The sequence below is a fragment of the Zonotrichia leucophrys genome, chromosome 1 (assembly GCF_028769735.1).
Source record: "Zonotrichia leucophrys gambelii isolate GWCS_2022_RI chromosome 1, RI_Zleu_2.0, whole genome shotgun sequence".
Lineage (NCBI taxonomy): Eukaryota > Metazoa > Chordata > Aves > Passeriformes > Passerellidae > Zonotrichia > Zonotrichia leucophrys.
The window spans coordinates 114,850,245-114,863,162 of NC_088169.1; the positions used below are offsets into that span (position 1 = coordinate 114,850,245).

Sequence of the window (12,918 nt, forward strand, 5' to 3'; positions counted from 1 at the left end):
TATGTGGTTTCCCATGTTAAGGAGACAAAATGTTCATAGTGTGTATCTGTGGAGCAGGGAGAGGTTGGAGCTTTCTCCTCAATAAATCCATGACTGTAAACTGCTAAATAACAACAGCGTTTGAGGGCACTGGGGATCATGGCTTAATATTCTTGTTTCCTTTTCCCAGTTTAGAATCTTGTACTGAAAGATCTTTCCATCAGTGCAAGTGCACCCACTGCAAAAATGAGTTTTTGCAGAAAACAACAGAAGTGGTGGGAAACACGAGTCTCTGTGTGATGTGGACTGACAGAATGGCATAATTTCACATAATTTCTCAAGAAATCTGGTTAACTAGGTGACTCCAGGGGTCCTTTCCAACCTTACACATTCTGTGATTCTGTGTCATTCATTCAAATATTTCATGAATGTTTATGCAAATAAGTAAATGTTTGAGTACCTTCTAAACTACTGTAAATGCCCAAAGCTCTTATCAAAGCTTTGTCCATCTGGTGGTGATTGATGTGGCTTAACAAGAATTAATTTGCTTTATCTGCAGTGATTATCACCTTCCCAACATAAAATCACATAATCAAGTCTCAAACCCTTTTCGCATTGTGCACATGATGAAAAAAGCACACCTGGGGCTGACAAAAAGTTCATCCTGGGGCTGTATTTTAATTTAGAGCTGGGCATGTTTTAATGAACTTTTAGTCTCTCATTTTTCTGCATTTTTTTTGTTGATGGATACTGGTCAGGGCTGAATGTCACCAACCTTGTCCTTTTCAGGAGGTGTTTGTGGACTTCTGGAAGAGACTAAATGAGGTCTTGTTCTAGTGACTGAGTTGTGCTTAGTCAGAGACATTTCTGAGGTGACAGGAGATGGGATTCAGTTGCCTAAAGTGACACTCAGTGCCTCCCCTTAAATATCCAAATGCTGCTTTGCCTCTCACAGCCACTTTGAGAGTGGAAATCTCCTGCTGGTCGTGTCATGTCTGCCACTCAGCTGGGAATGTCTCAGATTTTTTAGAGCATCTCAAATGACACAAAGCATTTACACTGAAGCAACCGAACCCTGACTTTTGAGTGTGAGAGAAAAGTGGTACTTATATGTACTCTTTTAGTTATTTGCTGCTTATAAAACCTCAATAATTTCAGCCCTCTAGTTCTCCTAGTATTTATAGACTTATTCGCTCTAAAATTCACTGCTCCTTGTTGGTTTTTTTTATTATTTCTGAATATGTACAATAAGTGAAATAAATTTGGGGTTATCTTCATGACTTTCTGTGACAAACTAACTTACTGTAAGGCTTAGGAAACTGGAGTTATTTGCCATTTAACAGCATTTAAATAGAGGAAAATGTCACTGGTGAAGCTGAAGCTGTTTGGCTTTTCTGAAGGTCTGTACATATGGTGTGTGACTCAGTGGCTATACCTTATGCTTGGTATAATTCATATTTTGAAACAGGAGCAATTTTCTATTCAGGAAGTCTTCATATGTTCATTATGTAGCCTTTATGTTTTAAGATGCTGTTTAGTACCAAACATCTTGGGGTTAATGGAACAATTTCCATTTTAAAATTGAATTTTTGTGTATTGCATTCTATACTGTCTGTCCAGGATAACTTCTGCAAATATTTTAAAGTGAAAGCCATGGAATATGGAAACACTTGTCTAGGAATGCCAAAGACTTCTCTTGAGTGTCCAGAGGGAAAACTTAACTTTAGCCATCAGATATAAAAGTACTGCATCTAGATCAATTAAATTAATTATTTTTCCACAGACTGCAGCATGACTAACTAACAAATTTAAAGGACAGATGGATTGAGGGAAAACATCAGAATTCTTGCTTGAAAACAAAAGTAAAAAACTCAAAGCTCTCCTAGGCTACTTTAAATTCAGCAAGTGCATGTGCATTTTGAGGGTAAATTTTCCTCAATGTATTTTTATTAATGGAAAAAAAAAATCTCAGCTGTTGAAGGCCTTTTATTTTTCTCATTGTCTATAAAGATCAAGATGCTTTCTATCTCTTAAAAAAAACAAACATGAAGTACCTGCAAGGTGAGGAAAACAAACTTGCCATTGCCTAACTTTTTGGATGGATGCTCACTTGATGCACTTGCAAAAATACCCAGATTATTCTGATTGTCAGTTTAGATTTATTGCCAGGTGGGAGAACCTTGACCCTGTGCTTTTCAGTGAGATGTGCAGAGCTGTCATTTCAGACCATCTTTGATGCTGGCACTCACTGAGCACTAACATGAAGTTGAAATGATGTCTGCAGATCTCTGTCCAAATGCCGAAAGCTGAAACAGTGGATCAAATGCTAAGGCATCTTCATTTCTCACCACTAGCTTTGTCACAAATATTTGTTTTAGAAGAGGTGGATGAGATAATCATGTTTTCAGGATTAAAACCATACATGTAGGCAATGAGAAGAAAATGCAGTTTATTATAGTGAAAATATAAAATGCGTTGAGCTTCTGGTGACAGCAAAGCAGAAAGGGGCCATGTCCACATTGCCTAAAATCAAAAGTTGCAATTATATGAAAAATATATTAAAAAGCTAAAAATCTTTAGGCATTATCCATGCACCTGGTTTTTGCCTGTATCAATACATTGACAGGTGTTGGGAGGTGTGACAGAAACTCTGATCCTGGAGCTGCCTTGACACAGAATTCAGTGTTTTAGCTGCAAATCCTGGTTCCCCTTTGCCCCTTGTGACTTTTGTCAGGTGGCTTTAAAAAACTGGTGTAAAACAGCTTTGCTGGTATAGCCTCACATCCACTGGTCTGTCTTTGATTTGATTTGAACACAAAATTGTAACATGCCTCTATGGTGGAGTCATTTGGAATGCATTATGAATATCCCACAGGTGCAATTTGCTGTTGAAACACCAAATTTTTCTAGCTGGAATTCTCCATTTGCAAACTATGCAGAAAACCTTTTTCTGGTTAAAGCTGTGTATTGTATGACTTGGTTAAAAAGCAAACAAAAGCTTTTAACTGCTTTTCATGACATCTGTTCCCATGAAACCACTGTTAACTCTGCAGAGATTTGGTTGTTCTTTCTTTAAACAGTCAGCTTCTTGTGTCAGCCAGAGAACAAGCCATTTGATTAATGATCATTTCTATTTCTTTGAAAGGATCCTTCCCGACCATTGGGGTGAAGTCTCTTTCCAGATTCCTGAGGGCGGGATTTTTAAATAGCATCCTGGCCTCTCATCCAGTGGCAGGGGGTGGATCTTTACCCCCCAGCATTTCCTCTGGTAGGTATTCCAGCCTCTTCCCACACATCAGTTTTTGTTTTTTCCTTCACTCTCTGCCCCATCTCTCCACACATCTCAGGGAAATCAAATTTGGTATTTATCAGACAGGAAGGTCAGATGTCCTTTCCAATAAAAAGTCAAACCAAAAGGAAACGGAAAAGACAATAAATTCTTGGGAACAAGCCCTTTTCCTGAATTTAAGTATTGGAGAAATTGTGAGGGAAACTGTCCTGCAGTTAAGTGGCCAACCTAAATATTGGAAGAGAAGGCCTGGTATCCTCTAATCATCCATTTCCTGAAGCATGTCCATGTGCACTAAAGAAGGAGAACTTTAAAATCTTGGAATGTATGTGACTCTGACTCTTCCCTAAAAATTTATATTCCATCGCTAAAACATGGGAAAAAAAAACAGATTTGGAAAGGGAAAACTTAATAATATATTAATTTGGTGTTTGAAACCTTTGTGGGCTTTGGTAGCTCAAGTTGTATCTCATGAAAACCACCTTTTTTTTTTCTTTTTTTTTTTTTTAGTAATTTTTACCATGATTTGAACTCTGTAATTCTCTTTAAATAAGTGAGGACAGGTTAGAGGGCTCCTTTCCAAGACAGGCCACTTGTGTTATCCATTCTCTTCTGGAGCCATTAAACACCATCTTGCATCAAAAGTAATAAGTGAAGAGTAAATACATACAACTATAGTTAAAACCGAATCAAAGTTCCTTGCCAAACTGCATATTTTTGTTTAAAAATGGACCTGTGCATGGGCTAATATCAGGCTGGTATCTTTTCTGGACATCCTGTGTTATCTGTAGTGTTACTTAAAAGTTTTTCTTGAAAGAAAAAAAATCTGGTAAAAAAAGGGAGAAAATTGGAAAATTACATAATGTTACTGACTTGCTATACAAAAGAAACTGTTGTAATTCTCTGTGTCCCGTTTTATCTACTGCAGTAATTCTAATTACAAGATGATTCTTACTTTTCTTTTTCTTTCAAGTGCTATCATTTCTTTCTTTGCTTTCTTTGAATAGAAGCATCTCAGCAGCTTTGATGTCTTTTTTTGTGACTGTTTGGGTTTCTTTTGTCAACAGTTTGTGAAATACTTTCCATATTTTTTTCTCCATGGGATACCTCAGAGTGTTTAACAGCCCTTAGGAATTGTGGCAGTCAGCATCACAAAGAGGTGATACCTGTAACTAAGCAATATTGAGCAGGAAATACTGCAGGCCCCATAAAATTCTCTGTTTTGAACACAGTGTTATGTAGAGCATCCCACTGATTCTGTGAAATTGCAAATGGCCTCAAATTCATGAAGTGGCTTCTCAACTCCCTCCCTGCCTACAAGTTAATTTTACAAGATCCTCAGGACTGTTGGTTTTTGGAGTACTTGTAAAGCTTTTGGTCTTATGGACTTAAAACTCTTAAATGCAGTTTGTTGAATGAAGCTCATTCATAATTCCTTCCTTTTAAATGTCTTTTAGTAAGAATTCAGAGTCAATCTGGTGAAACATTGAAAGTGGGAAAATATGGAAATGCAATGGCATGATGTGTAACAGATATCGTTTCAAGTTAATGGAGATAAATGTTGTTGTTTGATCGTGTCAAAAGCAACCAAAATAAAAAGCAAGCAAAGCAGCAACCCCAGAGAAAGGGAAGATTTTCAGGTAGTTGAGAGGCAATGAAGAACTGGGATAAATCCAATGGATAAGATGTGTTCCTTTGAGAAAGAATGCATGTGGGGGATCAGGGGGCATGAAGCTCTGCAGTGCAAGTCAAAAATTGCTGCTAAAAGTTGCATCTCAACAATCTTACTTGTACTGCTGCTATTTAACTCTTCCTTTTTTACTTTATCATATTTACATTTATATTAATCATGGTACAAATTCTGAATTGCCTCTTTTTTCATCAGAGATGACCAGGGGATGTTTTTTCCATTTCTAAATTCCTAAAAGCAGCTTTGCTTTACATGTGAGAAAAAAAAAATCCAAAACATTTTTGTGAAAAAAAAAAAACAAACTAAAAGAAACCATGAAAACAAATCTTGACAAGGTTGTGCTGATGTGGGATGTAAGAGAACTGAGTCTCTTGCTGTGCATGATTCAGTGGAGATGTTTGGGCTTGTGCTGGGCAGTAGCTCTCATAAGCCTAACAGAGGTATTTAACATTTAATAACTGCAGAATTATAACCTAATTGTTTCACATATTGGTTATGGGTAAGATTTCAGTTAATTTAACTACATGGGAAACTTAAAATGCCAGCATTATTCTGCTATTAGGGTCATTAGGAACAAAGATAATGAGATGCTTTTTATTTACCAAAATCTTTAACTCAAGCTAAGTGGCAGATTCCCTTCCAAATACTCAGAAAATTTATTTCTAACTAAAGACAAAATTCTTTTAGCTCTTTTTTTCTACAGAATTTACCACAAATGTTTTAATGAAACACAGAACTAAACCAGAAAGGCTGCTATAAATAAGTGTCTGGAAAGCAGCTTGGCAGGGCCATGCAGCTGTTGGTTTCCTTTTTTCCCTTTCTACTTTAATCTCAGTAGTTGAGAGGAGTGTATTTCTTTTACCATTGCATTGACAGCTGATGTTCAGTTTTGTGTAATTCAGCTTTTAGACTGTGCAGAGATTCTCTTATGCAAAAGGTGTCCTCATTTAGCCAATTCAAAGATTAATTTATGCTGCTGGGACAGGGCATTATGTCTTTCTGCGTAAATAGATTGTCTCAAATGTAGGTGTTTTTCAAGCCTAGACATAACTTCTAATGCAATAGTGCTTATCTTTGATAGTTACATCAAAAGTCTGTCACTGCTTTCACCAGAAGCAAAACTTAAAGCAGGCCTGAAAAACTTGTCTTAGATTCTTGCAAAAACAAGTCCATTTGCAGACAACAGCTTCCTTTTTATTTAGCTATCATTTATGTCACAAATTACTTCATTCCTTGTTATTCCACCTGTTAGCAGCACAAATTGACATGACTTAGCTGGTGTAGGTCTGCAGTGACAGATGGATTCACATGAGCAATAAGTACTTTTTGTCAAGTGATAGCCTTGCATATATTAAATAGAATTCTTAAACCACTTAGCATTTACACTCCTCATCACACTGATGCTGGCACAAGCTGGGGAAGCTTCCTTCATGACACACACACACACCTTGTGAAAAGCCAGACTATAAACTGCCAGAGCTGCATCTCTCTCTTCACATTCTCTCCCAAGCTACACACCCTGTTTGTTCTTTGCTCCACTTTGGGGAAGCTCTGAGCTCGCTCCTCCTGCAGCTCCTGATTGAAGTGTTGTCTGAAGGGTTTGTTGTGTAAATGCCCACAGAAGTTACAGGCAGGAAGCTTCACTGTGCTGTGCTGTCTTTGAAGAGCCAGAGATTGCCCAGCTTGCTGAGCTGGGAAGGAAAAAAGGGAAAACAAATACCTCTCCTACTGTTCCTTTCAAGCTCAACTCCTCCACTGAGTTTTTCTGTCAACAAGAGCTGGAGATGGGTGCCAGGCTATGAGTGACCATGGAAAGGTTCTGTTAGCCAAACCTCTCCTTCAGACTGTTCGGCTTTCAAACTGCATTAGCAGGAGAGAACCATCAAAATTATTCTTGCCATGAACTCCTCTCTGTGGATATCATCTCCTCTTCATGCTGTGGGCAGCAGCTGGGTCATTGCCCCTGTTCCCCTCTCTGGAGCTTCTGTGGAAGTATCCTGATGTGGCTTTTTCCATGAAGTGTGGCCATCAGTTATTTCCTGCCACTTCATTTGTCAGTGTTACCTGTCCAGCTCCTTGACCTTGTAGGAAAAATAGAAGCAAAGAAATTTGGCTTGATGAAACAACCCACCTTTGTGAACCTCAAAAAATATATTGCGTGCAATATAAGTAATTGAGAATGCACTTACTTTCCAGAAACTGGAAGTGATACAGGATGGTTTGCTCACTGCTGTCCTGGACTCTTCTTCACCAAAAAGCACATTCTACAGAGGATATCCCTCTTTGGTGTTGTGCTGCCCAGTTATTTATGGCTCTTTGTCTAACACACATTTCAATGTTCACATTTATTCCACAGAGCTCCTCAAAAAATTGATGCATAATTGTAGAGTACTAAACTAGATGATTAACAGTTTTCTTTTGCCCAAAATTAATATTTTATTACAATTTCCAAGTGCACCTGAGTGAGCCCATTATTCTTGATATTATATGAACTGACATTTGAAAGCAAATTGTATTGACCCTTATTGAACAAAATTACTCAACAAGATCCATCAAGGGGCATTGTACATACTGAATATGATTATAGTACTCCAATAATGAGAAAAGTAACTTTTCTTTTCCCCCCAGTTAATGCATTTTTCTTTATTCTGAATTCCAGCACCTACACTTCTATATTTGTTGTTAAATGAAAGCTAATCCTTTCCCAGTGAGTAACAAATTGATTTTTCTATTGCATATGCATTTCCTGGGGTACCTGAGCCAAATGGCTCTTTCAGTTTATTCTTCCCAGCCTCAGTGCTGTTCCACTGGAATGTTTAAATTATAAACCCTATAACTAATACATGATGGCATGTATTTTCTGAGAACAGATGTTCAAATGTAGATGGACTTTCCCATTAGGCAGGCAGGGAGTACTTCAGAACCAAAATAAGGATGAGCAGCAAGCAGCATTAATACTGAAAGAAACATATTTTGTGCTAGTCAGCTAGGGTTAGGATTGAACTGTAAAACTGAGATTAAGCTCTGAGTGTAGGATGTGATAAAAGGAGATTTTCATTCTTCACCCTTGCTAAATATCTTATTTCATGCTCAGGTGGTCATGGTAAACAATTCCAAACATTTAAATCCTAGAAGTTGAGAAAGGAAGTATTTGCATATGTGGTCATTTTTACATAATATACACTACTATTGCATATTTTAACAATCTGACTACAGAAAATGTGGAAATTTATTGTTGCAAGCATGTTGAAGCAAGTTGCTGTTCCTTACTGACAGGAGCAGAAAGATATGGAGAGTGCAGGAGGAGCTTGACAGATATACACAGAAGGATATTTGTGAATGACATGCAGAGATTTTCTTTGTTTCAAGATTAAGGGAAAACTGAACTCCCTTTTTTGCCTGTTATAGAATACTGGATGTAAAAGCATAATCAGAACTGGTTCATTTTTGTGAGATGGGAGGCAGGAGGAACAGCTAACTTGAATAATGTTTAAATACTTTTGGTCTGTTTTAGGTAGGAAGCCAGTGGCTCCTACCTAAATTCAACTTGCTGAAGTAGCATTCCCAGACCCAAATACTGAGTATGGGAAATAATCTGCCTAAATCTGAATTTTACATAGTGGTATTTAAAAAACCTTTTTAGGTGGCTTGTGCAGTTGGTGAAGACTAGACAATCCTGTACAGACTCATATCACCTGTCTGTGACACACAGTTAGAGTCAGAGTTGGAAAGAGAAGCTTGACAGTGTGTGCCTTCATGTTCTGAAAGTAAAAACCCTCAAAGAGAAATGATGAAAAACCCCAGGAGATCACAAAAATACCAATGTTAGGTCCAGGGCATCATGTATCTGTTGGAGCTCTGACTTGTGATGTTTTGTTTTCTTAATTTTGGATTTAGCAGCCCACATGTTACAACCAAAGGTTCCTTTGTGGGTTCCAGAACCTTCAGGAGTGTTGATGTGTGACCTCCCCTACTTCTGCACATGAGAAATGATGCCTTGCTCATAAAGGAAGAATGGTGGATCATGAGTTTTTTATATCTCAGTGGTATCTCAGATGTTTAATCTTTATATAGACTGAAGGGAAATGGGGCAAAATGGCTCAAATGGTAAATGGGAAAATACACAAAGGGTATTCTAAAGTCATGTCAGAATCTTATCAACTTCTCAATTAGGCATAATATCAAATAAACAACAAATGACATTTTAGAATAGGATTGAAATAACATCTTAACCATGTAATTATGCTTATGGAAGCACAAAACCCTGCTTCATTGTAACCTTGTGTATGCTTTTTTTAAAAATTTGCTCCTTTTCAAATTTACATTGTAGCTTACAGCTTCTAAATATAATCCCCCCATGCTAATAGGTGAATTCACAACAGAGGTTAAGTAGGATTTGCTTCTTGTGTTCCCTAATAACTTGTTATGAATCGTGGCAGCCTGAATATGAAGTGCAGAAGCCCAGATTTGTGCACAGATTTGCCATTGTTTAAACTCCTTTATGTGCTCTGGGGTCAGCAGGGCAGTGATCATTGATGCAGTCAGACTCTGGTCTAATTCTGGACCAAAGAACATCCCTTGCTCCTTCCACAGGAGGATGTGGGCTGATATGAACCCTGAGGAGCCTCAGGGTGAGATGTCATTAGATTAAGTGAAATATGCTGAATTTCAGTTATAAAATAACTGAGGTGAATTGTTTTGGTTAATCCAACTGGGCAAAAGTCTGTCTCAAACTGAATCTGAACAGAATGCATTATCTGGTACTATTTTTTTCTCTTATTCTTTGCTTCAGTGCTAAAGCAAAAGTGCCATTTTTTGTATTTCTATAATATAATTTTAGCCATTTATTTCTCTCTCACCTACCCAACCTCCAAGTAGTGACAAAAAAAACCCCCTATTTCTTCTGGTTTTACTCTCTCCTGCATTCCACTTGCTTCTCTCATGGGAAGATAAGGATCAGAAAATAAATAATGGAAACAACATAGCTGCTTTCTCTTTACAGTTCCACTTTCCTTTCCTCAAAATCTTCCAGAATATCTTCTGTAGGCACACTGGAGGGATTGATGTGGATTAGGGTTTGCAGGAGGAGCAGGACTCATCAAATTTCTGTTGTCCAAAGCACATTCTCCTTTTGTCATGTGAGGAGCCAGGAGAGCCACGTGCACTGCTGCCTGCAAGATGAGGCTGCAGGTTCTCAAACCTTCTGGTTTTTATAAATATTTAATATAAATATTTTATAAATATACATACAGACTTTTCCTGGCTCTCAAAACACACCAACAGGCATAAATTCCTTGCCAGTGGGTCACAGGGTAGTAAGTGGTAAAGCATTTAGTGGATAATTACAGGAAAACAGGTTTATGTTATGAAATATTTTCAGATTATGTGGATACAATAAATCTTCAGGTAGCAATGGTAGCTGTGTGACCATACCTTCCATTCAAACAGTATGTTATGGTCATTCATGTGTTTTGAAGTGATATTAATTGATTTTCCAGAAGTATCTTCCTCTGACTGAACTAACTTAACTAATGATATTTGGTATGTAGACATGAGAAAATCCAAAGTGCACTAGGAGAAGATAAATAGGTTATATCTATGGGAATTCCTGTGGTAGCAGGATGTAATATGTTATCCCATCCTGTTTGCAGACTCTGGCTTCCAAACTCTCAGAAAGGAGTTTGGAACTGCAACTTCCATTTTTTGATGCTGCTTGGACACTGGTCTTAGTCAGGGGTCTTCTGTGAGTCAAGAATTCAAGTGTGGGGGCTTGCAGTAAAATTCACATTGGCTTCATGTAAATTGATGGGAGCTAACAATGCAAAACCAAAAATGCAAAGTGGCAGAATTATTAATGTTTAATTTTCTTTCTTTTTTCCTCTACCTGTTTTGTATAATAGAAAAATACTTTTTAATCCCTGAAATGGATTCTTTCTGGTGCATACAAATGCATTTTCAGTGATGACAGGAGGGAAGCAGCTGCAGTGCCGTGGCCAGCGGCTCTGATTTGCAGGGTGTGCAATGAATGGAGCAGCTGTGAGCTCCAGGAGTGGCTCCCAAGCATTGCCCTGGGTTTCCCTGGCACTGTGGGAGGCACAGCCCTCAGCCAGGGTGTGCCCTGGGTTTGGGGCTGCCTTATCTCTGCTGTAGCAGCAGATAAATCCCTGGCAACCAGCAGAAATGAAGAGATGCCTGATAGGGAGGTGATTTCCTGAGCCGTGTGGATTCTGATCTGCAGGAGTGGTGGAGCAATTTTTTTCTGATATAAACCAGGGAACAGGTGCCAACCTGTGCTGTTTTAAGTGAAAGAATGAGGATCATGTGTTTATGTTAACAAATCTATCCCCATAATTGCTATTAGAGATTTCATTGTAAGTCTGTAGAAAAGGAACACATGCTAACTATTCTTTTTGGAGGATTAATCTTACATAAAACATTCATTAAAGGAGGCTTTGCTGTATTATTTAAAATGACAACAGGAGACAACAAGCTGAATATTTTGTCATTGATATGACACTTCAGATTCTCCTCCTTATTCATCACTCTGGCACTCAGTTAAATTGCATGCTATCAAAATCTTGTGTTGTGGAAAAAAAAAGCTTAAAAATATATACAATGTGAATTTCAGATTTAATCAGTATTTTACATTATTTGGAAATTTATGGGGTTGTTTCCCTTTTTTTTGTTTTTTGCATTCCTGCTTATTAAAAAATGACAAGCAGATTGATCAGTGGAAGATACAAGATTGCAGCATATTCTGGGGTGGCATGACATCAATACAGGTTGTTTGTCATTTTCTCTGGTTTTGTTTGAGTGGCATTGCAGTACAGCTGAGTGGGAGAACTGCAGTGAGGAACTTTCTTAGGGAAAGTTGTGCAAAGCAGTCACAGCCTCTTGTAACAAGGTGGGAGTTGCCCCAAAACAGTGAACAGCCCCTGTCCCTTCTATAGATTCATCTCAGTTGGGATAAATTGGGTTGCTGTCCTTTTCCTGCATCATGCCAAGCCCCAGTGCTGCTCTTGTGTGTTCACTGTGGCTTTCTGAGGTGCTGGAACTCTGAAATGATCTCCCAGAGCCACAGAAAAGGAGGGAAATCTGCTTCAGACAATATCCCACATGTGTCTGGGGCAGGAATATTTATGCTTTCCCAAAAAATCTGAGAACAGAGAATGTGAGGATGATATCAGTGTGTGTGTCATGTATAATTACAGTTATTATTTCATGTTGTTATCTTAAATAAGTAGTAAAATGATGCATCTGTTATAACGTGCTGCAAATTATAAATGTGATATATGCAGTGTGTAAAATTTGTATTTAGGGTTCTCAGGACAGCACCCACAGTTTTTAGCTCCTTGATTCCAAACCTTCAGCTGACACCTTTTTCAGTGTCCTTTTTCCATTCCTTTTCTTGTGTGGCTCTTGGCTGTAAAATTAACTTGCTTCTCTGTCTCAGAGACTTCTCTGCTCCACTCCCATTTATTCATTCTTGATCTTGTTTTGAGGATGAAGAATTTTTAGTGCCATGAGAACAGCATGCATTTTTGTAATCTAAGTAATAGGCCTTTTTAAAAATTTATTTAGATGCAAACACTACTCTAGTTTAGAAATCTCCCAGTACTATTTTTGAAGTCAGTTTTGTAATCCTCTTAAAAACTAAAGCGATATTTTGTGTTTGTACAGGGGTCCAGCACACACAAGTTTTTCTGGACTCAGATTGCACTACTCTGTAAAGGATAACACACTGGCAATAGAGCCAGTGTTGCCACTTTGATGGTAAAACTTCCCTCTGGGTCCTGCTGTGTACCAGAGTTTTTCACTTCTTAAGTCTTCAAGCCGCCCTAACAACAGCTGAGACATTTTTAATCCACAGGTGCTCCAAAGACAAATTCTGTGCTGACTAAAAATGTCACTGTCACAGTCTGGCTTGGAATACATAAATAGCTCCAGGGATGCATTAGAC

At 38.1% G+C, this 12,918-nt stretch overlaps 1 protein-coding gene across 4 annotated transcripts in view; it reads left to right on the top strand.

Moving 5' to 3' along the window:
- Nucleotides 1-12,918, top strand: part of EPHA6 (EPH receptor A6) — a 603,925-nt gene that overhangs the window by 530,539 nt on the left and 60,468 nt on the right. For 3 of the 4 annotated variants that reach the window (XM_064728221.1, XM_064728211.1, XM_064728230.1), the window contains one exon: nucleotides 3,125-3,247. The exons of the other annotated variant lie outside the window; for it this stretch is intronic. In XM_064728221.1, coding sequence (XP_064584291.1) covers nucleotides 3,125-3,247 — 123 coding nt within the window. The remainder of the gene's footprint in view (nucleotides 1-3,124; nucleotides 3,248-12,918) is intronic. 4 annotated transcript variants of the gene reach the window in all.